The following is a 27,732-nucleotide window of genomic DNA, read 5'->3' as shown; positions in this document are numbered from 1 at the left end:
TTTTATCATGCACTAGTAATTGTAAACAAAGTAGAACTGCATGTTCTGTTTTTTAAATAAAAACATTATAGAAAAGTTTTAATAAGTCATAAAACCATAATAAACATCAACAAAGGTAAGAAGATTTTATTAAAAATGTCAATACAGAGCTAGACAATTTATCTATAAACAGTAATTAAACAGATCAGTGTCATATAAACTAATCATTCAAAATTATAGTTAAGCTTATTAATGTCATAGGAATAATCAACTAATAATCAGTTTTGTTTTACTGACTATACTGTTTTTGATTTTTTCAATAGTTGATTAATCAAAATTACATTTAAATTGATTGTTATAAAAATAATTTACAAACTAAAATTAGGGAAGGTATTCAAAATATTGTATTTCTAAATCTGCTAAGTGCAAAGCTATCTGCACTGTGCTTGCTGCACATAGTGAGAGCAGTTTCAGCATTTTAGATTTATTCAATGTTGAGCCAGCATGGACTGTAGGATTACAGGTTCAATTCTCATTGCGAATAAGTTTGCTTATTCTGTCAATCTCACTAAATTTGAATTGCTGACTAGAGGCAAGTCTATTGGTTGGCAACATCCTGTTAACTCTTAGACTATTTTTTGTGCCATGTTGTTTAGGAACACTTACCTTACAGTGAGCCCATTGGTTAGTAAATATCATTGTTCACTTAGCTCTAATCATTATAAAATATTTTTGAAATTGTAAAGCTACAACTGTGTACAAGTTTCACATATTTTATTTCCAGAAAAATTCTGAAGTTTTAAACTATTTCTTCCAGTAGTTTTGTTTCACAATGAAGCAAAACAAGTGTAAATTTCACAAAGCCAAGTGTTGTAGAACTATTAATGCATTAATTTTTGAAACTCCAGTTAAAAGGTTATGGTCAAATAATATACACACACATATCTAGATCACAATGTATGTTAAACATACTTTGTAGAATCATTGTAAAACTATTCTCTTGCAGGAGAGAATGGAGGGACAAGAAGCTGAAGAGTCAAGTTCCCCCAGCAGTGGTGCAGAAAGTGATGATGAAGATACAGATGCCCCACAAGCCATTCAGTGTTCACAGTCTTGAAATATTAAAAGTTTAGTGTTACATATGTTAATAATAGTCTCTTTATGTGCTTAATTTGAATGTAGTAAAGAGATAGGTACTTCTCTAGACAGGCCAATAAGTGAACTCTTAGTTCTTGGGAGAGTGAAACCTTGAAATCTCTTTCCCTTTGTGTAATGCTCAAGGCTGTTGAATGTTTGAAAAATGTATTTTGTTTTGTACTTTTTTTGAAAAGGTAGAGTATTGCCAGATAATTGTGCAAATGGCAGGCATAAGTTACCATTTTGAAAGTGAATGTTTTATTGATGTTACTATGATAATATATGTAAAATTTGGCCTGGTGAGAAATGCATGTTGTTCTTTGATACAAGTAAACTTAGAGCAACAAACTTTTATGTAATTAAATGTCATGATGAAAAAAAAACTTTCTGTATATAATGTAGGGTAAGATGAAATCTATTTGAATGTGGAGTAAAAAATTACATTTTACTAATCCTTGAGTATTTTTGTCACATTTCAGTGTTTATCTTAAGAAAAGTATTGTTCTTCTCCTATTAAAATACAAAAGTATTTTTTGTTCCTATATGTAAAATCACATTTTGTTTCTATAGGATTTGATAAGTTAGTATATATAAAATAAAAAGCATCAATTCCTGTGATAATTGTAGTTATTGTTTTGATTACTAACATGTACTTAAAATTTATATATTGCATGACATATAGTGAACTTGTAATCTTAGATGCCAAAGTTTGTATGAATGATACCCACTTAAATTTTTTATTTGAAAGAACTGGCAATAGGTTTTTGTAAAACATGTAGAATAAAATTTGTGCTCATGTATTGATTTTCTAATGTGGTTTGTGGGTAATGAATTTCTCATAAAATATACAGTATGAAAATAAGGTGACTTGTGCCTGCTTAATTAATGGAAGAGAGAGGTAACAGGTTATTTTTATTTAGTAAGATTAGTGACTTGAAAATAGTTAACCCATTTGGTATAGCATAAGTGATTATACACCTAGATCTACTTGTATCAATTTTATTGATTGCTCTGTTTGCTCATCCCATAATGTACAAGAAATCCAATACATGGTATATTTTTTCACTGTAGATTATTTTGAGAAAAATTAGATTTTATCAAAACATATTCAGTGCCGTAAATGAATACATTTACAAACATATCAAACTAAGAAATATTTGTTTTAGCAATAAATGATGTGCTTTATGAAAATTAGTAAGTATCCAATTTTACTTTAGTAATGTGAGAATAAAATCACTGTATGGAATTTCATATTACATAGAATCTAAACCTTGTAGATCAGTATATTAATTAGCTATAATAATTTTCCTTAAACTATTTTCATTATACATTTCATGTAAAAAAAATTGCACCTTGAAGACTGTTAGGCTGGTGAAGATTATCTGAATTTTCAAAGTTGTTGGTAAGTTATATATATATGTATATAGTGTTTCAAAGTACAAAATAAACTAATTAAAATAAGCATTAACTACATTCTTACTAATATTTTAATTTCCCACCATGATTATTTAAGGCAAAACTAAAAATTGTCTCAGCTTGTTCATAAAATGGAAGAACTATATCAACACAATCTCATCTTCATCCTAGAGTGAGCTTGTGTATCACATTTCTTTATATTTTATAAAATAATCAAATACAACTACACATCTCTAGAGCAAATAACTGTTAAAGAAATGATTGATTTGAGTAAAGATATTTCACTAATCTTCGTTTTAAAACATTCATGTCAACTTAAATAAGGAAAAGGTTTTTTACCCAGATGCATTTATTCCTCTAATACAAAGTTCTCAAAAACAAAATTCCATCAAGTAGGGATGAGCACTGTTAAAGCTTAAAGAAATTTATTTTCATGAAAAAAAAACACGAAAACCATGTTAAATTTACATTATTATAAACAAAAGGTATTAAATCTCTTCATCCTCACCTTTTATACTTTTCATTTATGGAGGGTTACTGTGTTAATGGTCTAATTTATGTTTCTTTTACTAAACCACTTCTTCCACTCATAAATAAGATGAGTTACTGGCTGTAATATGAAACAACAAATCTATAATATTTTATTACCACTATAGCTTACTAAGGTTAATGCTCAGTAAGAATTGAGAGACTGTGCTAAACTGAGGTAAATATGTAATGCAATCAAGCCCATTGCCACTGCTCCAGATGCTTTGATGAGTAGAATAATCCAAGAGCCAACTCCAAATGTGTGCACAAACAACCTAAAAAATAAACACCTACTTTAAATTGTTTCTAATTAATTTCTCTCTCAGGAATAGGGAGCAGTTATTCCATACTCAATTATTGTAAATCTGTGTTTAGTCATCATCTAAATGTTCTATTCAAAGTTATTGGTTTTCTATCCTACATACAGTCATTATTATTAACCCTTTTGCAATGGACCAAAGGCCATATCACATTTGCTGACTTGCATTCAAAATTTTATGTCAATAAGACTGGAAACAAATTGAAGATTACAATTCAAACTTTATTATATATGAGTAAATTTCTTAATATAAAAGTCCATGTTAAAAGAACATAAGGCAATTTAAAGGCAGCACTGTTTAAAATTAGATGTTTGTGATTTCAAAATACTAACTCTATAGTTTTGTACAGATTAGGAACTCAAACTACTAATTTTATATTCTAGCTTGATAATATAAGAACTTCGATCTTTTTTATTTTGCTGAGATATGTACTGAATCAAACACAGTGACTGTTCAAACCTTTTCATTTTTGGAAACAGTCTCTTACATACATTTACTTCAACATACGACACGAATAACAGTTCAACAGATTAAGAATGTCCCCAGTGTGGTTTTTTCTCAACCATTTTAATCTTTGAAGGGACCACCAATGTCTTTTGATCCAAAATTTCAATGAGGTAAAGTACATCTTAGTCTACTTCAAGTTTTTTAAATCTAAATACATCAAGTTACTAAGCTTAATAAATTATAGTGGAATTCTATCAGTGCAGCTATATATGATTTGTTGGTTATTCAACTGTGTATATGAAACTTAAAAAATTAGTTTTATATCCTGATGTGTAAAATTTTAAGACTTAACCTATGTCTAGCAACAACTAAGTACAAAGATCAGATCAAAAAGAGATAATTGTTTGCTTTACTTCTTGATTTATTGTTTTATGTTTCAAGCAAAATAAGGTTAATACTTTATTTCTAAATAGTAAAAATCTGTATACATGTATAATAAATGAAATGTGACTGTACATTACAAAATACTAATCAACTAGAACACAGGGAAGACTAAAGGTCAGTTTTATATTACTGGATACATAACATGAGTGCATGTGAGTCACATCATTGCAAGTTATGTAATATTAACTAGGCATGACTGGAAGGTTAATATAATAAAAAAAATATATATATGTAAATATATAGCATTATGAGACTTAGACTAAACATTTGAAATTTTGTGTTATAATATGTAGTCGTTGTAGCATGAAAAAAAGCATAATTTATACTTATTTCTTAACTTTTATGATAATTAACAAGGTTAGTCAAGTGATAGACCTCACATCGTAGAAAAAATAAACATTTAAAATGTATTTAGGTTTCAGAGATTATGCAAATAACATTTGAAATTATGGGGACAAAGAATATTTTTTTAATCATAACATGAAATAACTTTGCACTTACACTAATAACAGAACAAACTCTTATTTTCACAAACAAAAGAAAAATAAAAAGTAAAAAGAAATTACATTAATAAATCTGAATTTTTTATACACAAATTACTTATCTTTACTAAAACTACCAAACTGTATGAAGATACACATTCTTTATAGTGTATATATAGAAGATATAGTGCAAATACTTAATGTGTACAAACGTGTAGACAAACTCGTGTACATAAAACCAAGCTCATAATGAAAGCATTAATCAAATGACATTTTACATTTCAAAGATTATTTTAAATTGTACAACAGAAAATTTCCGAAATTAAACAATGTGCTTACTCAACAATAAGTGGTCTGTAACAGCTTAGTGCAAGAAGCAAAGTGACAACAGGAAGATGAGTTTTACGTAAATCATGGCGAGTCCACAACCAGACCAATGTTGCTGTTGCAATATGATGTACCTGTAATATATATTAACATGTTCATGGCAATGAAGGAGTGCTTAAAAAATTCACCAAAATGTTATAAAAAAAAAAAAAAGCTACTCTAATAATTTGAAATCTATGATGGTTTTTGGTTAACTTGAAAATGTGTGAAAAATGTCCAAGTAACTGCAGAAATACTTGATAAAATATTATTCAAGAAAAATTATGCTTTCCTCATTACAAACTATTACAGCTTCACTTAGTAATTTTACTTGTAACTGCATGCATCTTTTATTACATAGAAGTTTTAGGTTTCATCTCGTACACTTTGACTTAGTTGCCAGATAAGCCAAAAATCTATCTCGTGTAATTCCAATCTTCATAAGTTTCAGCTTAACATATGCAGAAACAAATCTGGATTAGTACCTTAAATACTTGGGCCATTATATGCACATGTTTGAACACATTAGTAAAACATGCATTTCATATCAAACAGGTAATAATCAGGTTTAAACATTTAATATTATTTCAAGTAAGATGAAGGAAATAAAAAAATATTAAACTATAAAATTAATCAACATATATGTGCTCTAAAACAAATGATATCATTGGTGCAAAAATTATATTTAAAAATTTCAGTAGACAGCTTTTACAACTACAGCCAACCTCTACATCATGATATAAAACAAGATTCTAAATGTATGACATGCTAAAGAGCTACTATACCTTTTTGACAATTTATAAAAACAGTTCAGATACATGTAAGAATCTCCAAAAAAAACCTTTAAAAAATCAATGATAACCAAGTAAATTAACAAATGAAATATTTTATTAAATTTGAAATTTACATTAACAACATTATTGGAGAAGGGATTGTATTCTTTAAATTTTCAAAATCATTAATATTGGTTTTCATGCACAATACTATTGTTAAATATATTTGCAAGAGAACAATATAAAATGATTTTCTTTACCAAACTGATGTTAGAGTCAAAACTCATCTGAAGATACTTCCAGTCAAACTCAATACCTCGAGCTCCAACCCAAAGGGGAAGAAACCTGGTAACAGCAAGTTCAGCTGTAGCCCAGCCCAGTCCTGCAACAAGGAACTTAGTCTCACCTTTTCCAGCTATCTTTGTCATAACAAAATGCAAGCCCAATAAATCTGCCAGATCCACTGTAGATTTCATGAACTCCTAGAAACAAAAAGAATTGTTTCCTCTCTGACAATAGAAACTTGAAGTTTATGCATGAGCAAAACTTTAGACCAGTAAAGAAACTATATAAAAAAAAATTCTTAAGGCTTGTAAAGCAAAATGTAAACTTTTTATATAAAAATCTTTCCTGCTAAAGAAAAAATTATATGAAATGTATGTAGATATTTAACAAAAAAGAAACACCTTGAAATATAGATGACTTTTCGTTGTGGGTGATACTTGTTCTTATTATTCGTAGGCACTTATTCACTGATCTTATAAAAAATATCTTACTGTTTATTAAGTACATTTTAATTAAATATTATGGCTTCACTTTGTAATTTTACTGCATGCATGTTACTTTATATAATTTCTTTAGGTTTCATTTCACACAAGTTATTTTGACTCCAGTTGCCAGATAAGCCAAAAAATCCCAACCTTCACAAGTTTCAGCCTAACATATGCAGAAACAAAATTTCAAGTGAAGCTTGACACTCTATTTTAAATGTGCAGATTTTTTAAACAAATTTCATTATATCACTTATTTTTTGTACTTCTTTCTATAAAACATATATTTGCTTACCATGTCCAGCCTTATGGGAGCCTTGATTTTGGATATGCATTAAAGAGAAGAAAAAATTATTTGAATATATGAGCACTTGCTGTAATAGTGTTCATGAGATGGGTGAAATAAAAACTTGTTTGTGTTGGGTTTTTTTTTTAGCATAATAAATGTTAAAAGTGCAATAAAAATATATAAAGGTACGAATACTAAAAAGAAAGTGTTCGTAACAGTTCTACCAATACAAAATTAGATGGAAGAGGGGATCAGATAAGACACTACACATGAGCAGTAACTAGGTAAACATGTTATAAAGTGAATAATGAATGTAAAAAAAAAAAGAGCAGAGATACGTGTTACTCTAGGCTGAGTTTTATTTTTCTGACTAATCTAACATTAACAGCAGGTGATTGATACAAATTAATCACAATAGTTTTTTTTAAATTGTTGTAAAAAACACATTGAAATAATTTTATATTTTAGATGTTTGTAAAATTTTGAATATATTTTTACATACCACATAAACTTTCACTGGAAAGAAAATAAATAGGCTTTGGATGGTATCTACTGTGAAGGATATTGTCTGATGTGCCATGCCAAGTACAAGTGAATTAGTGTGGCATGGGTCATTTGTTCAGTTTTGCAAGCAGGTTTTTATTTTCCTGAAAATGTTTCTTGAAGAGTATTTTAGTACAAAGATTATTTGCTTTCTAACTTTTCAGGAAAAGTCTGTTTCTAAGTTTGTGAAGTTAACTGTACTGTGGTATTGACAAAAAAATTTGTCATGCTTATGTTGAAACTTTTCTCAGTGATATTTAGTGCCAGGCAGCAATAATCACACTGCATAGGAGTGATGGATGGGCAGAACAAATCCTGGGCATATCCACCCATCACAGCTAGAACCCTGAGAATACCTGGTGTGTGTACCTTGGGTAATCCAAATATCTGTTACTGTTGTCTGTTACTATATCTGACAAAATCAGCCTTACATGAAGACATCTACAATCCTAAGTCACTTTACTAACTAGCATCAACATCAAATTATTAACACTACATAACAATGGAAAATAAGAAACTGAAGAGAGTTTTTGTGATCAAGAGTGAAGAATAAATTTCAATTATGTATGAACTCCTTTCATTTTTAATAATACAACAGATAACAAGACATTTATTCATGCAGCCTAAACATGAACTAAACCAATGATATCATAGGGCATCCTTTCTATATGCTCTTTTCTAAAGGTACTTTCTACAATGTTTTAATTTACCTTCACCCTATATGTCATTTTACACTTTTTATGATTGCATGTTTCATAAATTCTCTCTATAGGCTGGACTTTCCTTCAGTATTATATTCCAAATTTGAGCAGGTAAAGACTTGTACTTACAGTCTGAAACATCATGCTGAATTCAGAAGGTAGATCTAGTTAATAAAAGTTATCAATTCAGATAAAAAATGCAAAAAAAAAATAATCCTCAGAAGATAAATTTCTTGGAGCAAAGCAAGTCTTGTATATGTCATATACCATATCAACTACAAATAGGGAAAGAAAACCCTTCCTGAATATTTTTATTTCATTGCTCAATACAGAAACCAATGTTACATAAAAGATGTTAAACTTTACTTGTACTTTCAACTCAAATAGCAATACAATGTGTTAGGTTAGAAAATACATAGTTAGCAGAATGAAAATAATATTAAATGCATGCTGGAAAATAGTTTTACCAAAACATTTATTTTTGTTCATTCATTAGTATATGACAGTTTCAAATGTTATTTAGTTGCAATATAAATTACTAGTTGCCTTGACATAAAAAATGTAATTTTTATTGCTATCTGTAATTCTGAGCCTGTAAACAATGAATGGCATATAAACTGATAGATATTTTATTTCTAACACAAGTAGCTATAATGTTTTATTTTATTCTATACCTCAGTAAATTACAAAAAATGCACTTGTTAAAAACTGAACTGATCACCCATTTAGAAAGTACTTTCCCAGTTATTTATCAATTTTCATGCAAAAGAGTGTGAAGTGGTGTAGGAAATTCTCTGATAACAACCACATGAACTGATGAGACACTGCTTGTTACAATTTACAGAACAGCTATTTCACCTTTCAATAACATATGTACAAAGTATCTTTTCTGAAGGATTTTTTTTATAAATTTACATGCAGATGTTCAAGTAAATGCAACATCCTTATAAACCAAATGTAAGAAGTCCATAAACATGCAAAAACTTCAAATAAAAGTTACATACTGCAACAATTCTCTTAGAGAACTTCATACTGCTCGACTTTGTTTCTTTATTGTAACCCCCTGAAGTGAGAACTTATTAATTCTAAAGAACAATATAAAGACTTGTACAAGTAGTACAAAATAGTGTATATTTCTCTCAAATATTTGTTCTAAGGTTAGTAGTAAAGCAAATAGAATCTTAGGGTGTATTTACAGACATACTGATCATAAATCCAAGGAAATAATGTTCCTCTGGTTAACATCTCAATTATAACATTAAAAATATAGCTTATAACACTACTCCCTTCCTGTATTGTGAAGTCTCTTGAACAATTTTAATACAAAAATAAAACTAATTTAGGCCTTACTTGGGCTAAGATGTACAATTTTGGTCTTCTTATTTATAAAAGGGCACTGACAATATCAACTTACTTTCTGTTAAAAAAAAAAAAGAAGGGTAAGAGATGATGTTATCTAAGTTTACAAAATTATCCATGAGACTGACAGATTATACATTAAGGCTTCCAATTTCTTTGTACTATATTATTTTAAGATACTGTAATAAGAAAACACAAGTTTAATGGTTGGAAAATACAAGCTAGGCTCCAGGTGATACAAACTGATTTTTCTAGAGAGGCAAGTGACTTATAGAATGAGTTGCTATCAGCAATATTAGAGGCCAATACTTAATAGATGTTTAAAATAAGAACCAATGATTTCCTAAAAAGTAACAAGTGGGTTTCAAATTTTATTTTTCATAAGAGTAAAAAAACACAATTACTTCTCTATTAAAAGTTATATATTTTAAAATGAGTTGATTCATTATGTAGTCTAAGTTATGTTTGTTGAATAGATATATCAATATATATCACAGCTCCATCCTTGCTGATTCTCTTAGGTTCCACAGTAGTCTGACATTTTATTAGAAATTCTTCATTGAAATTACCCAGTTGGTCATTCTTTCACCAATACACTTCCACAGATTATCACACTGATGAATTTTGACTTCGACTGCCAAATCTTTTTAGATTATATAGTCCATGGCATGGATTTCTTTTCCGCAGAGTGTATGGCCTTTCTGAATGCCTACTCAACCTCATAGGACAAGAACTCTTCAGGCATACCATATCACCACCACAAAATTAAGTTTCATCATCATTCACATCACAGCTTGTAAATTTTGTAACAACTTTGTTATGATCCTGCTACCTTCATGTTTTGCTTTCTCTTCTTATCCATCCAACCTTATTTAGGTTGTACTTATTTCTCTCAGAATTTGACTCATACTAATGCAAACATGAAAAAAATTCTGTTTATTATTATAGTCAATGACACATATATTTAGAAGTATTTTTTGTTTATTACTGGTTGCATATTACTTTATTTCTTCAGCTCTTTCTGTTTATTTGCTCTCTCTCACACTTACCAGTCTTTTTGCTTAAACATTTCTTTCATATTCCTTTCTCAACCTACAGTGAACAAGTTATTTTATTCCTTTTCTAGTCACAAACACTTTTTATTTTAATATAGGATTCCACCGTTTCATAATAATAATAGAGGGTGCTGTACTCCCCCACCAGGTGCACCAGAAAGGTGGCCACTCACTCTAACAATTTTCTAATAACTTATGAGTGTTGTAATCTCCAAGTCCTTTATGGACTGACCAAAAGGTGACTGGTTTCTCACTCTCTCAACTGCTACCAATGTTCTTTACATCTAACTTCACAACGTAACCAACGTTTTTTATCAAAAGCCAGTTTACATCTTTCCTAAGAAAAGTCTTGTACGACATTTTTATTCGTCATATCCATAACAGTTTATTCAACCATTAACAGAACAGAGTAGTTGGTTCCACTTTGCCCTAGTTACTAGATGAAGGATTATTGTTAATAATTCTTGGTTTAAGTATTCCTCTTTATTTGATGGTGCAATTACTGCACTCTATGGTAGTAAATGTCATGTAACAAATTATTTGAATCTAATTTGACTTTATATCCACATCTCCACATTCTCAATATTTACTCTTTCATAATGTCAATGAACAACATACCACAAGGTACAGAGAAGTTTCCTACAGTAAAGGTTACTTCTAGCTTTTCCCTGGCTGAAACTTTATGTTCACTAGCTGTTTGCATTTTATCATCTCAAGAGGCAATTTGCTGCCTTTTATTACCAAATTGGGTTGAACTATTGTAACTGTAAAACTAGTGCTGATCAACATATTGCAAAGTTTATCATAAATAAACCTGTATACACATGAACTTTTTTTTTTTAAATAATGAACTTCTTACCTCAGATGAGTTATTATTACGCATCCAGCTAATTCCTCTTTCTCGTGTCTGGTTAACTTTTTGATGTTTCTTCAATCTGGTTGGGCTTGAAAACTCATCCCAGGGGTATTAACAGCTGTTACTTCATCAGTCTCTGCTGAAATGTTTGTTTGTTTTGAATTTTGCACAAAGCTAATTGAGGGCTATCTGCACTAGCCATCCCTAATTTAGCAGTATAAGACTAGAGGAAAAGCAGCTAGTCATCACCACCAACCGCCAACTCTTGGGCTACTCTTTTACCAATGAATAGTGGGATTGACCATCACATTATAATGCCACCATGGCTGAAAGGGCAAGCATGTTTGGTGTGACAGGGATTCGAACCCGTGACCCTTAGACTACGAGTCGAATGCCTTAACCCACCTGGCCATGCCGGGCTTCTCTGATGAAATGACCAGGGTTCTTACATATGTAACAGTTCCCTCTTTCCAGTATCCTTTGGGAGAAATCACTCCCTATACATCTTTGTCTGCAGTTCCTGGCAATATTTCAAGTTCCACTTTAAAACACATTTTCTTGTGGTTTCTTTCGTCCAATCTGAGAATCTAGTTGTCTGCCTAATCTCTCTAAGTCTTCTAGACATCATCCAGAGAACTGATGTTCCAATACTTTTCACTAGCAATCGCAATGTAATTTTGTGATAGTGCTTTTAGCTGTTTACCTACAACTTTACTTGCAAGACTTTCTATAAAGATGTATACCAACTTTGCTTCAGTCTAATTTTAATATTCTTGTCTGTTAAGGTTAATAATTTGGCAAGCATTTCCAAATCTTCTGCAAGTTTGGCTAAAGTCTCTTCTTTCCTTCAGACTCTTTTCTAGATCTTATCTCTAGATACTTCCTTCTAGTGTGCCACTCCAATCCTATAAGGCAGGTGTTATGACTCTCAGTTAGAAAGTTACTTAATGTTGTCAAAACTGGTCCTTTATATTGAAATGATTTAGAATTGAGCTAGTATGACTTTCATGGTACTTTCCCTTCATAGTACGTTGCTGTTGTTTTAACTGGCTGATATTTACCTGGCCAGCTAAAATTATGCAATTTAATTTGGTAGTATCATAGATGGAATAGTCCAAGAACATCCTGCAATAACGAGTGAAAATAAGTTCTCCTTTTCCTTTTTTAACGTAGATGGGAACCCACGAAATAGTTTGAATTTAAAAAAATATTTTGGCATAATAGTAGATAAATCACTCATGCCATTAGATTCTTGGATGTATTTACAATCACATTGGCTGTATTATTCCTTTCAATCAGGTTTTAAGCAAAAAAATATGTTGAAACATGAAAATACTCTTAAGTTTTTATAAGTTCAATGTTAAAAAAATACAAAATTTTATATGAAGTGTTTGGCAAACAACCAATTTAGCCTATACAAACCACTCATATCAGTTTATAAAACTTTTCTATAGGTATTATGCATATGGTTCAGATTGGTGGAAAATATACGTTTGCTTGTCACTATCAAAAAAATAAGACTGCTTTCAAAATACAACCTTTGGTAGATTTTATAGGTAAAATGGAAAGCCTGTTCCAAGTAAAGAGGTAAGTAGGAAAAAACATAAATTTAAACAAACATCAGTTATTCCTCACTCAATATATTATGTACAGTTTGGACTTATCTTAGAAAAGGATATTTTATTGCAAAAGTTTAAAGAAAGATTATTTGGATGATTCTAAAATGGAAGGATTAAATTTTAGAATTAAGTGAAAATCCTGGTGCTACAATAGAATGTGGTCTACAAAGATAATTCATATTACAGTCCACATTCTACACAGATACTATTGTCATCATTTTAATAATTCACTAAAACAATTTCTTGCTAAATAATTTAAATCTATCCACATTTTTCTTCAGCAAATAATGATAATTTAGTAAATTGTGTGTGTTCAAAAACAGTACCTTAAATTTATGTTATAACTGTGTTGATTTTGATTGTTGGAATTTATTCCATTCTTATTATATTTGCCCAAAAATGTTATGTAATGGTATTTTGTACTTTATTAGTTTAAAATTATTATTTATAATAAATGGCACCAATCGCAAATAAATGAAAATTAAAATGGTGACGATGATAGTATCTGTGTAGACAGCATGCTATAGTGTATTCATGATGTTCTAAAAGCACATAGGTCCAAGAAGTCTTGATAACAATAAAATAAAAACTCTATAACCTGAGTGCTTTTGAAAGGTGGACCTCAGGTTATAGGGTCTCCATTTCATGCTATAGTGCAAATATCTTTGTAGATTGCACACTTAACTTAGAAAAAAGAAAGGTAAGAAGTGATTACATTGAATTTTACTAGATTATCTGGGAGACTCATTTAATGAACAATTCTGATTTTTTGTACTATATTCTAGTTTTTCTCTACCTTCTCTAATATCATTCACCCCCAGAAGTTTTTCACAACAACTCATTCACCCAAGTTTGAAAAAAGACAAAACAGTGCAAAGTTAAAATACAACATTCTTTATTAATGACAAATATATATCAAACTACAAACAGAATGAATAAAATATAAGATAACCAAAAAATGTATGTATTTATTAAACTACAATAATTAATTACTTTTTTACCCTTTCAATTTGTTCTATAACTGATAATACTCATTCACCCTTCCATTTACCACATCATTCTCATTTGCCAAGATTCTGATCTTATTAACCCTGCTGAGAAACACTACTGTATTCTAAAGATAATAGGATAAGCTTACAATTTAATATTTGGAATAACACAGGTTATATACAGACTCCCATTAAAATAGTTTTATATTTCTAACAGGTTAATTAGCTTATGGAGTGAGCAACCATCACTAAAAGTGGAGGCCAATTGCTTACCAGAGTTTATACTGAAAAATTAACTGTAGGTTTAAATTTCACTATTCTGTTAGCTAGGTATGTAGGTCCATACTTCAAAGATCCCTTGTTGTCTCCATGTTATGTTGGTAACTGTTATTTTTCAAATTTATGCATAGTCTCACAATAAAAGGCCATTAAAATATCTATTTCATTACTGGAAACATCAGGCTGTTGCATATAAAATGTTGGATTTTTAAAGGAAAATATATGAAACAAGTACATCTTTTTGTTGTTTAATTTATTTAATTAAAATAAGCTCCTTTACATCCAATACCCTTCTGCCAGTTAGTTGCAAGTTTACATATGCTATCTTTAAAGAATTGGACAGCCTTTGATATAATGAAGCCTTTAAAAGGCACTTTCAATTGCTATTTTGGTTGGCAAACTTTTTTCTTTAAAAATTGTCCAAACATTTAAAAAACAAAAAGACAATCTGTAGAGGAAAAATCTGATGAATATGGTGGATGAGGTAAAATTTTATACTGAAGTTCATTTGGAATTTATACAATAATGCATGAGGCATTAGGTTGAGCATTGTTATAAAGCAATATGGATCCACTGTGATTGACTATTGTTTGATGTTTTCATGACAAATTTTGATGCATAATTTCAAGTTCACCCTAAGAAACTTATGGTCAGTGCTTGGTAGTTGTCACCACGTGCAACTGTGTGATCCATTATTCATTCTTAAACTCAGGATGAAGAGCTAGTTTTGGTACTTCTTCATAGTCAAGCCACTGTTTGGATCATTGCTGATTGTCATAAAGAATACATTTTTCATCACAAGTGACAATTCTATGGAGAAACAGGTCATTTTTGTGGAGAATAAGGAGTGAGGAACAAATTGTAACTTGTATTATTTGATAGTTTTCAGTCAGTTTGTGAGGCACCCATTTATTGAGCCTTTTCACCTTTCCAATTGCTTCATGATGTCGGAAAACTATTGAATAATGAATATTAAGTTTTTGACACCTTCCCTCGTGGTTTGGCATGTATCTAATTCAACTAAGACTTTCAATTCTTCATCATCAACGAATGTGCGAAGGCAACCCCAAGGCTCATTTTCAAGGCTTGTGTCATCAGAGCAAAATCTAAACAAACACTGTACTGTGCACTCATTAGCTATGCCATCACCAAATGCATGATTTATATTACAAGTTGCTTTCACACATTGTAAACAAGCTTGTACTCATATAAGAAAATTACACACATATCAATTTTACCCATGGTGATAAAATTCAATGTAAATATGATTTATTTTCTGAAATAAGAAAAATAAAGCCAGCTTGAAATGAACCAGATAATATACTATATTATTCTGACAAATTTATGACAATGATTCTTTTTCAGCCACTGAAAATTGAGTTTCAAATTTACACAAGAAAATTCAACATTTCATATACAATAGTTCTGTCATCACTTAAACCCGTACAAAAAATAAGCCTAATTACCACAACCAAACCAATTTCAAATATCAAATTTTGTCAACCTTTTCTAGGCCTGATATTTAGTTTTCTTTGCCTTTTCTTTCAATATCACAATTAATCACTTTACTTAGTCTTTGTTGTACTGCATTTTCTCTTGCCTGTATACTTATGTTTTAGTAATCTGTGTTACATCTAAATTCCAACATAAATGAATATGGAATCTTAACACAATATGAAGTTTATGTGAGACACTTTAATACAATGGCTGTTCAACTATCTCTATATAGGTTTATAATAACATCTTGATCTTCAGTCTTTTAATAGTTAACAAGTTTTGTGTTTTAATTATACATTCTACCATGAATATCTTCAGACAAGTTACAAAATTATGGTTATATTATCTAATAAGATATTCCATATCAATTAATATATATTTTTAAATCATACAGCTTATTAGACAACCAAAAGGTGTTCAATGTTTCCCAATGCAGAAAGTTCTCTCAGCAAGTAAACAAGTTAAATTTTTTAAACTGAATAAATGATTGATGAAAATTCTTTAAGACTGTTCCACAGATCTGTTATAAAATCATGATGAATATAAAATATTAGTTCTGAAAGTTAAGCCTGCATGGTATTCACCATAAACAGCATACTATTTACATAGCTTTTTTCATGTTTGAAGAAAAATAAATGAAAAGATACATACATACCCCTATAACATCAATATTACCAACTCCACTGATATCACTGGTTGGGAAAAATGTTGCCAAAACTAACATTTTACATAACTGAGTAAGAAGGTACATCATTCCTGCCTGAACACACTTCCAAAATGCTCCATATTCTGATCTAAAATATTGAAAAATAATCTTCAGTTACATATACTGTTGCAGAGTTCTCAATACCAGAGTTTCACTATTAATAAGCATATATATTTATCAAATCACAATTGTTAACCATAAGTTCCAGAAGTATTAAAATAATTTTAGCAGGAAGCCTGCTGCCTATCAAATTCTTACCTTTTACAACCCTAAATCAAATAAATGGTTGTTCTAATACACTTTTCCAAAAAGTTAGAACTGTTTAATCTTCACCAAACAATACAGGTTTGTTGAACCATATATTCTGGTAGCCCTGTGTGCCTTTTACAGGAAGTTAATAGTCTTCCATTGTTCCAATAATTTGACTAAAAGTGAATACTGTGTGTGTGTGTGTGTGTGTGTGTGTGTGTGTGTGTGTGTGTGTGTACACACACAAATGTGCAGGGTTGGTTGTTAGTTTAGCATTTTATGGACCAAAGCAACTAGGCTATCTGCATCAAACAACCACTAAAAACATTAAAAGTTATTAAAATTTGTAAAAAAGAATCATGTTAAAATAATGTATAATTTTTTTAATTAAATATGTAAAAGCTTTCGAAAGGCCAATGGCCCTTAAAAAACTAAAAACGTTTGTAAGATGGATACTGTCACCATCACCAATGACACTGTACAACATTAAGGGTAAATCTACGGGCAAAACAAGTCTAAAATTGTGCCATCATTGAAAGTCGTAACAACAGCATGACAGTAAAATGTGAACTATTGTGACCCGAGTGTCACGCTGGTGCATCAATCCCAAATAAAAGAAAACTGTGACCAATGCACAATAGTCTTGTCAGGACAAGTTCTTTCCAATCCTTTGAAAGCAAGACAACCAAAGTCCAACAGAAGGTTTTATTTGAAAAACCTTGCTTTCTCATTGCTCACTCCAAGTCAATTGCCAACAGGCACAAAGCCAAGCCTTGAATACAGGACTACACTCCGTGTATGGGACAAGCACAGCAGTAATAGCACCAGAATAGACAGGCTTAGTTGTGGAGTCAGCAAGCTCGTTCCCACAAATAACAATGTGGCCTAGTATCCAGAAGAACTGGATAGAAGTAGATGTTAAAGAGAAATGGGCCAGTCGGTTTTGAATATCAGCAAGAACATGGTGAGAACTAACGTGAAGCTATTCCAGGGCCAGTAGAGAACTAAGAGAGTCATTATAAATGGTACAATTTGAGTACTGCTTAGCTTCTTTGTGTTCCCGAATAACAGGAATGGCATACAATTTGGCAGTGAACACAGAAATTGTAGAGGGAATTCTGTGCACAATGACCAAACCACGACAGGACCTACAGAGTCACCTGATTTCTAACAATCCATATAAATGGAAATGGAAGGATGGTTCAAAAGATGGTCAGCAAATAAAAGGTACTTCCAATCAGGAATATCTGCTTTTCTCAGATAATTCAAAGAAAGGTCACATTCAGGGATGGTAATAAGCCATGGTGGGATGGGCTGACCAGTGGATACAGCAATGTCATCCAAGGACAGATCCAATTCATCCAACTGTGTCTGGATATGAAGGACTAAAGGAACAATAGCAGATCTTCTGTTCTGAAAAAGCATGTCCTACTGAAGCAAGAAAACATAGCCCCAGGTGGGATGATGTGGTAAGGATCAAAGTTCTAAAGCATACAGCAAAGACAGTTCCAAATGGCAGAAGTGTAAAAGAGGTTCATGGGACTCTGTGTACAAACTCTGGACTGGGGAAGTGCAGAAAGCCCCAGTGCAGAGCCGATGTCCCTGATGATGAAGGGGGTCCAGCATCTTCAAGGCCAAAGTCCTGGCAGAGCCAGAGGCTAGATAGAGATCCATAGTCCAGTTTTGATAAATAAGAGCATGATATATATTTAGCACAGAGCATCGATCCTCTCCCCAGGTGGTAGAAGAGAGGACAAGGAGGATGTTCAGTGCTCTTGTACACTTGACTCAAAGCTGCTTGATGTGTGATATAAAGATCAGCTTACGTTGAAAGATAAGCCCCAAAAACTTTGCCTCAGAGGCCACAGGAAGCACAACTTTACCAACATAGAGTTCAGGATCAGGATGAATACACCATTGGCAGCAAAAATGCATGCAAATAGTTTTAGAGAGACAGAAGTTAAAACCGTTTGTGATGACCCACTTCAGTAAATGATTGAGAGCAGTCTGTAGCTGCTGATCAATAAACCTCATGTTTGACAAGTGTCACAAGATTGTGAAAGTCATCAACATAGAGCCCATTTGCAACAGTAAGGAGGAGTTGTGCAGTAATGGCATTCATCTTTATACTGAAAAATGTGATACTCAAGACACAGGCCTGAAAGACTCCAAGTTGCTGTAGGAAAGAATGGGAAAGTTTGTAACCCATAAGAACTCAGAATCACCTGCCCAATAAATTTTTTTAACAAAAATGGGCAAATGGCCCTGCAACTATATAAGTGGATGTTTTACAAATTGCTATACCTCTACATGGTATCATAAGCCTTCTCAAGGTTAAAGAATACTGACACAAGATCTAGTCCCTCTGTTCGACATTTCAAGTAGAATCTGGTGGTCCATGGTGGAATACTGTCATCAGAACCCACACTGGGTGGGCAAGAGGAGGTTGATTAATTTCATGAATGAAACAAGATCAGCATTAATCATCCTCTCTAAGGTCTTACAGAGACAGCTTATCAAACCAGGTGGATAGTAATTTGAAGGAATCTTGGGATCCTTCCCAGGCTTAGAGAAAGGAAGGACAATAGCCTGGAACCATGAATCAGAAAAAACATTATCCTGCCAGATCTGGTTAAAAACAAGTGGAAGAATAGCAAGAGAGAGATGGCTCAACATCTTGTTGTGTATAATATCACGTCCAACCATTGAAGAGCCAGTTTGAGTTCCACCAATATAAAGAGGTGATTACAGTCATAGCAATGATCAGCCCAAAAGGAAAGAGGCAATCTCTCTGCCCAATTCTTGATAGCTAAGAAGGTGGAGAATGAAACAAGAGTGCTAGATATCCAGTAAAAGCTTTTACTGCTCCAGACATCAGCTACTTCCCGGCCATCAGAAAGCAAGATCCAAATGGGGACAGAATTATACTGTCCACTGATCTTCCAAATCTTGTCCAATACAACTTTGGAACTGGTATGGTGGAAAAGTTGCTGGTTGTGAATTTAATCCAAAATTCCTTCTAGCTTTGATGTCTTACCTGCCAAGCACATCCACAGTCCCTCTGAAAAGCGATGCAGTTCGAAAGTGTGGGAAACCTATTAAAACTATCCCAGGCCTGTTTTTGAGCCTTCTGTGCCATGTAGCAGGCAGGATTCCACTATGGACAAGGATACAGTGGAAAACTTGTCAAGGTTTTAAGAATAAGGAGTACATTGAGCAGCTGCCTGGTTAATAGTCAGTCACTGCTGCCACACAGTCATCTATCAATGCTTTCAGACAATGGCAGGATCAAGTTTTGAAAGAGAAGTGAAAGAAGGCCAGTTGGATTGATCCAGCTTCCATAGAGGCATGCAGGGCAGGTGTTATCAACCACAGCCAGTCTCTTTCAAAATGACAGAAAAATTATTACTGCCCCATGGGTTAAAGTCAACCCTCCATGAAAAGTGGGAAAATAGTGAAAGGGACAAATTCAGAGATCAATAGCAGTAAAAGATTTACAAAATGCATGAAAATAAGTATAAGAACCAGTATTGAAGAAAGAAAGATTGTGATCTGAGAACATATGCTCTATAGAGTGACCCCTCCCATCAATATCAGCACCTCCCCAAAGGGGATTACATCCATTAAAGTCCTTCAGGATTAAAAAGAGAGACAGCAACTCTAACCAATCATAGATCTTTCCAGGAGACATGTAGAAAGAACAAACACAGATGGCTATGACCTCCTAGGGTGTGTCGAGTGGCAAAGACATGGTGGGCACATGGTGATCGACCCTATATCCCTACATGCACTCGTCCATCACACAACCTGTCACTTCTGTACAAACAAAAACTGTATTGGCAGGTTTTAGAAATACATGATAAGAATAAATCAGTGCTTTGATGTCATCTAGATTAGAACATAAACCTCAACAGTTCCATTCCATCAAAGTGGCCATTTTTATTTACATGTAGACAAATTGAGTGGAGAACCCTTCTGTTTTTGACCACTTCTTTTTTTCTTTATTTGAGAGAGGCCTATCAAACTTCATGGATTCTGCCCTGGGTTGATTGGGCAGGTCTCTGTTATTAGAAGATTCCAACAACTGGAGACATGAACAAATGATCGTTCTGCATCTCAAGGCCAGAGAAGAAGATCAACCTAAGAAAATTCCCATACCTGGAACCAACAGAAGTGGATCTGGGGGGTCTGCTGAAATAAATGGTAGGGACAGAGATGGGCACTGACATTCATTCATTAACCTTCCCTACCATGGAGGTCAAAAGACTTTTAACATGATTTGAGAATGATTCTTTCAGAGGCACAGAGAGATCCATCTGTACTTCCACTGTAGCAGTGGAATGAAGTGCAGCAGCACACATCCAAAATGAAGTGGTGGAAAGTAACTTTCAAGTCTCGGGGCACAAAATTCTGTGAATCATTTTTAAATGATGTACCTCTTTTTCTTTCACCCACCTAGGGCATGAAGAAAAGTAAGATGGGTGAGAACCACTAAAATTAATGCAATGATGGTCTATTTCACACTCACTGGCATCATAGCCCTTGCCAACACAACGATAACAGGTCAAGGAACCATGACATGACGTCTTTGAGTGACCAAGCTGCTGATATTGGAAATATCTGAGAGGGTTCAGAATACATGGCCATACCTTGCAATTAAAATAACCTTCCTTGATGGTGGCAGGTGGACGTGGTGATGTAAATGTCAAAATTAGAACACCGATTGGCATCATAATTCTATCTTTGCAAGGGGAGATATGCCTCACTGCAGAAACTCCTTGGGTGGAGAAACCAACAAGGATCTCTGTCTCGGGATGTTCTTCAAATCCATCTCAACTATCAGGACGAATTTAAGGTATGATGGGAAGAAACCTCAATAAGTATATCCCCCATGGCCTTCTATTGCAAGAGAAATTCAGTGTGTTTAGGAGTGGATGTTTCCACTAATATGTCACCACAACGAAGCTTTTTGACTGACTTAGGGTAGTCAGCAAGTCCCTCTTGTCCCTTCTGAATAACAAAAAAAAAAAAAGGAGACATTTGCCATAAAGATTTGTCTGATCAAGAATGTAATATCAGAAAATGAAGTACAGGTGTTGAAGAAGTTAAAGATTGCTGTTTAGAACCTACAAGATGTGGTCATTTACCAATCATCTGTATTTTCACTATATTTTTTTTAATTTAATTAGGAGGATCCATAATAAAAAAAGAATGTTTCGGTATCCACTGGCCCCACCCACCATGGATGCACTACAGTGTCAAACAAGGACACTTCAGCAACATCAAAGTTTCATGATCACTATACCCAAAGACCAATATCAGATACAATGTCCACAACACCTGTTAAGAACATCCAACACTGATACTTGGTTGACCCTAACCCAAGTGGACAGGCCAATTGACCCTGGAGGGCTACCCATCTACAAGAATTCAAGGCCAAAGTGGTGTGCTAGGGTTGGACCCTTCAACCACTAGAATCCTCTGCTCCCCTTCTGGTCATCATGCATGTTAAACATGTGGGTGGATGTTTTGATCTCAGAGGAGGTAAACTGCAAGAACAAACCCTTCTCTGAGAGGTACCCTCACCACATGCAGGAATCCACACTGTGTGTGTGTGTGTGTGTGTGTGTGTGTGTGTGTGTGCACGCGTATTTAATGTTTACAACCTGGATGGAACATTATGTAACACCTTAACAAAATAATCAGGACAGGTATCCCAAACTTTCTGATGACAAGAAACCCACTTCAATTGAAAGTGTATCTCAAGATGGCTGATATGGATATTAACACTTTTATTGATAAGCAGAACTCTGCTTATCAGTTAAAGTGTTAGTACCCATACCAGCCATTCTGATGTACATTGATATTACATATGTTTAACTAAAAATGATTACCTATAAGCAACAACTGCATCAATTAATTATTCAAACACCAACAATAAACTAGTTTTTAGTTTACATTATTTACTAAAATAATATACTTATCTTTTTTATGATTTATTAGTAAGTTTAAAGATACCTAAGCATAAAGTACCATTACATGTATTAAGTATTTAAAGGATGCAGTAAAATTTACATCACTAAACTTAAAAACTCTGACCATCTTACTTTAACTTACCAAAATTTTTATATCTATTTATTATTGTGTTATTTAACTACAAATTATAATAACAATATTAAATAACTTTCAAAAATCTACAACAGTATAGCAGCTTAACTTTTTAACAATCTTCCTCTTTATCAGCATCCTCTATGTTATAACTGGAATTGGATCCATAAAGAATACTAAAGGTCAGCATTTTGTTAAAGACTATGAAATGGTTCAGCCTTTAATTTTTTTCTGTTGCTCTCCTTCTAGTTAGCAGTTCACTGCTATCACCATCAACAAAAAAGTAACAGACTGGTGATGGGGGCTGCCAGTCATTTGTCTTCCTTCTTGCCAGCAGTTCAAAATTATTGTCAATAGCAGGTAGCCTTAATATGTTTCACCATAGCAAAGGTATGGTAAACAATTTTAGTCGCAATGCTTTGATTATTTAGGCAGTTGGAATAATCAAAAACTAATAATTAGAAAATAATTTCACTAGTTGTCAGGAGACAATCCAGTAAAACATAATTTTAATGAATTGCTTATTGAAGTAATTAGTACCAGTAATTTAAGTTAATTGTATTTTTATTAGTCTGTTAGTTTATGCAATGTTATGCATTTACATGCAAGGGATACAAACTGACAATGACTTTCAAGTAATTGGAAAAAGTAATATTAGGGCTAAAATTTCAGCCTTTGGCTTCTTCATATGAAGAATTATTAGACAGAAGGAAAATAAAGGTCAGAAAAGGATGTAGATAATAAGAAGGTTATAGTTAAAGGTGATTCCTGGACAAAACATGTGAATAGAGTAGTATGTGGAGTAAATAGGAAGAAAAGAATCAGATTATGCTATCCAGGGTGGAGGATATAACTGACAGGAGAAACAATAAAGGGGACTGACTAGCAGAGATGTAGTTTTTGTAGTGCATGTAGGTGTTAATGATATGGGAAAAGGTAGGTTAGATAAAGAAATTAATAACTACAAGGACTTGATAAAAGCAAGTAACTTTACTAGTATCCTTTACTACATGACAAAATGTTTTAGTGTCTTACATTCAAAAGTTCATTAAACTAATTTTTCTTTATGTCATACCAATTAGCATATCATAACATATTAGCTAATAATCTATATTTTATGTCATATATATATATATATATATATCACATTTACAACAAGTACCATACATAAGCACTTTGCACTAACAATCCACTTTCTTCCTTTCCTGGGTTAACATTGCTTTATAAATAGAATATCAGTACCCTTACTCACTTAATGTCAATATCTAGTTTGTGGCTAGCTGTGGATTTAAGTTTTCCAGAGAGTGTAGCAAGTGTCTGCTTTTAATCCAAATTCACAAATGATAAATCTTGTTTAGGGCTTTAAAATTAGCTTTATAAAAATCAAAATTAATTTTAATCTCTTAACTGTTCCTCATCTTAAGCCCATGTTACCACAATCCTAGTAAAAGTTAACAATAGATCTGAAATGGCATCTTCTCTGATTGACTTTCAAACAAAATATCAAGCATGGGTTTTTTTTTCAACAGTGGATATACAACCAGGGCAACACCAGCTTCTTCCTAGTAAGGGAACTAATCTCTACATCATGAGGGTACATATACTATATTATCTAGGAGGTGAACCAGATTTAAGTTTAACTAAACACTTTCCATTGGGTATGAAGGTGCAGGGGAAGCTAATGCATACTCTGGGATAGACTGAGCCCTAACTACACCTTATATGCAAGAACTGTTTTTAAAATTTAAGAATACATGGTCTGTTATACGTTATGTCTAATTTTAATGCTTTACTTACTTTACATTTAAAATTACATTTATTATTACAGATAGCAAAGTACTAGTACTAGTACTAGCAGCACTGGGAACCTAGATTTTTCTATTAATACTATCTTTTGATGCATATATGTGTGTTAATAAACAAAGTGGTAGTAGTACAGTCAACATTGCACATTGTCATGATTCATGCTAATGTTTAGTGCAGTGAATAACTAGCCTATCATTTCATCAAGTTCATGTAAGTAATATGTAATTCATAGACTAATACAGGTGAATATTCTTTTACTATTTTTAGTTTTTGAAAGGAAGAGTTTTGTTTCTGTTTATCACATACAATTACTAAAATCTGTCAACATGTTTATACAAAATAACTAATAGTGTATTATAAAACACATTGTCTTCATTTCATGCATACTACTGAGTAGTACTGTACAATGTTAATGAGCAAAGAATATAAATAAAAACTTATTTCTCCAAGGTCTAGCATTAAAAATACAATTTAAAGGTATAGTGAAAAATGCAAAACAACACTAAAACTGCTACAGCCTAACTTTATATTATCTATAGACAGCCCTATAATAAATTACTCACAATGCTAGTAGTAATAATACAAGTAGTGTTAGGTTTAATTATGTAACTTACAGTCCGGAAAACTTGTAAGTGAGGAAATACGGTACGTAAGCAAGGGCAACACAGTTTCCAAAATGAAACAGAGTCATTTTTTTTTCAATACGTTTATGAAAATTATAAACAAAATGAAAAAACGAATTTTAAATTGTTAAGAAACCCCGACGTTAGTCTAAACTGCAACCATCAAACTGAGAGTAAATCACACAGCCCATAGCAAGACCACATGTTTTGATATATATATATATACACACACACGTATATAGATATTATATATTATTTTTTAAAGCTAAGAAAAAACAAATATCTAACCTTATAATGAAAAATAAACTATAATTAATACCAACTGATGAGAGAATAATGTGTGGCTAAGTATATTTATTTTTGAGGAATATTTCTTATGATATGAAATCCATTTTAAGTTCAAAAGTGTATAAGGGAAGTTCCCCAAAGCAAGAATGTTTGCCTCTCAAATATTTTAACTATTTTTTCTTTCTTACAGACGTAATTTTAAGCCGCGGCGTAGCGGCTCATACTTAGGATTCTATCGTGTTTCTTTTTTTTTTTTTTTTTTACAAAGAGACGATAATAATAAAAGAGTCGTCATACACGAGTTAAGATTTACTATTATTTCATCGAAAATTTGGACCTAACGACTATACAAACTTAATAATGCAATTATGGTGACTTGTTTTTTGTTTGTTTGGAAATTTCGCACAAAGCTACTCGAGGGCTATCTGTGCTAGCCGTCCCTAATTTAGCAGTGTAAGACTAGAGGGAAGGCATAGTCATCACCACCCACCGCCAACTCTTGGGCTACTCTTTACCAACGAATAGTGGGATTGACCGTCACATTATACACCCCCACGGCTGAAAGGGCGAGCATGTTTAGCGCGACGCGGGCGCGAACCCGCGTCCCTCGGATTACGAGTCGCACGCCTTACGCGCTAGGCCATGCCGGGCCTATGGTGACTTCTTGAAACGAAAAAAAAGGGGAGATACGTGTTGAAGAATCCAGAAGTAAATTTAGAAACTTGTAGACTTAGTACCACAAATTCTTAAAAGTTTTCTAAGTATATAGACACAACTAAATGTCTGGTTGCTTCTAGAAAAGCATTTCTTGCGTTTGTGAAAAGTATTGATAGAGTAGTATTTTCACGTTATTTGGTTGCTTTGTGTGTTATCTAACGCTGTGCTTAAACTTTGTAATATGAAGTTTTTTCATGATAAAGTATGTTGCAGAACTCAATTCTACAGTTTGTTACAAAGGAACCTAGACAACAGTTACTGTGTAGTAAGTAGTGTTAACGCTGAATCTCTGGCTAAAACTGAATTTAACAGTCGAGTCATGGAACCAGTGGTGCTGATTCGTCAGTCCATGCTTCTGCATTTCTCACCCTCTTCATAGACTTCTGTTAATTAAATACCAGAATAAATTGGACGAGAACTATGAATGGATTTTTTTAATATGACCCTTGGAGAAGCGTAACGTAATCATTGCGATAAATTTTGAAAAATAATTTAATTTTATGAACAACATACAACTATATTCCAAAATAACTACATTTACCAACTTTCATAAGCAACTGGTAATGCTAGTAAACTCAACAAGCACTCTCACTCCGAGTAACATATTCATACTCAGTAGTGCATAAGCTTCGTGAAGAATGACTTAAAATATTGGTTCATACTTCGCTTGTTCAACTGTTAACACAGAAATATAATTACAACAGGAAAGCAAAGACTGCATTTATATGAAATGTGAAATGTCTACTTCTTAGCAAAAGAAGATATCAAAACTACCAGGTATAAACATCTCATTTTTCATCATCCTATGCTACAAGATGACCCTCTGAACTAATGTTTGGAAAATCAGAGAGATTGTTCAAAATATTTAAACAAAGCTACAGCTTGCAACCTGATGACCTGCATTACAAAAGTTCTGAATGATTCTTATGCCTCTGAATTAAATAACAAATATCACTCAGTAATGGTTTATGAATTGTCAGATGTTATCAGTCAGTGCGAGTGATTTGTCAATTTCGATCTACTGTATGAGTGACTACAGTGAAGTAAAAGAAAAATCTGTTCTAACAAGTATTGATTTTGAAACCATTATGAGTTTACTTGGAAGAGAACTGGTGAAAGGGATCCTGGGATACAAGAATATAATTTCTTCAATTTCCTATGGTACTACCAATATTTCAAGAAAATAAGTGGTGTGAGTAAGCGACTCTCAGAGAAAGCAGGAAAGAAAAAAATATAGATACTGATTGAACAAATAGAGCACTGATTCAGTGATCAAGTAATTTTCCTCGTTAACGTATATATGTTCTTCCGAACGTTCCAGTCAATTCGCAGTTTGACACAGCCTATAATGTGAAGAGTGAATGCAGCTTCTTTAACGGATTAAAT

General features: G+C 32.6%; 2 protein-coding genes across 6 annotated transcripts in view; one reads left to right on the top strand and one right to left on the bottom strand.

Annotated features, from left to right (window-relative positions):
- LOC143225192 (DDB1- and CUL4-associated factor 8-like) overlaps positions 1-1,916 on the top strand; it is a 49,675-nt gene extending 47,759 nt beyond the window's left edge. For all 4 annotated transcript variants that reach the window (XM_076454173.1, XM_076454171.1, XM_076454170.1 and 1 more), the window contains exon 12: positions 986-1,916. In XM_076454173.1, the coding sequence (XP_076310288.1) occupies positions 986-1,096 (111 nt within the window). In that variant the 3' untranslated portion in view covers positions 1,097-1,916. The remainder of the gene's footprint in view (positions 1-985) is intronic.
- Positions 1,917-2,099: 183 nt separating this feature from the next.
- On the bottom strand, positions 2,100-25,575 carry LOC143225193 (BOS complex subunit TMEM147). 2 transcript variants are annotated; one of them, XM_076454175.1, is made up of 6 exons: positions 25,333-25,569; positions 16,505-16,643; positions 6,958-6,978; positions 6,153-6,374; positions 5,093-5,214; positions 2,100-3,335 (listed from the first exon to the last, which is right to left on the bottom strand). In XM_076454175.1, the coding sequence occupies exons 1-6, from the start codon at positions 25,407-25,409 to the stop codon at positions 3,206-3,208; spliced, it is 711 nt and encodes a 236-aa protein (XP_076310290.1). In that variant the 5' UTR covers positions 25,410-25,569; the 3' UTR covers positions 2,100-3,205. The 2 variants fall into 2 exon arrangements, with proteins under 2 accessions (XP_076310290.1, XP_076310291.1); XM_076454176.1 differs by lacking the exon at positions 6,958-6,978 and having other exon boundaries at positions 25,333-25,575.
- Between the last annotated feature and the right edge of the window lie 2,157 nt (positions 25,576-27,732).

Source organism: Tachypleus tridentatus, chromosome 9 (assembly GCF_004210375.1).
Source record: "Tachypleus tridentatus isolate NWPU-2018 chromosome 9, ASM421037v1, whole genome shotgun sequence".
NCBI classification, from domain to species: Eukaryota; Metazoa; Arthropoda; class Merostomata; order Xiphosura; family Limulidae; genus Tachypleus; species Tachypleus tridentatus.
This window is presented reverse-complemented; position numbering and strand designations above follow the sequence as displayed.

Bases quoted from the DNA above. Each gene is read 5' to 3' on its own strand.
- LOC143225193 (XM_076454175.1), bottom strand. From the start codon at position 25,409: ATGACTCTGTTTCATTTTGGAAACTGTGTTGCCCTTGCTTACGTACCG. The intron at 6,979-16,504 runs GTATGTATGTAT...TCCAAAATCAAG, and splicing joins GTAATATTGATGTTATAGGG to GCTCCCATAAGGCTGGACAT. The intron at 3,336-5,092 runs GTAAGCACATTG...TTTATTTTTTAG, and splicing joins TACAGACCACTTATTGTTGA to GTTGTTTGTGCACACATTTG.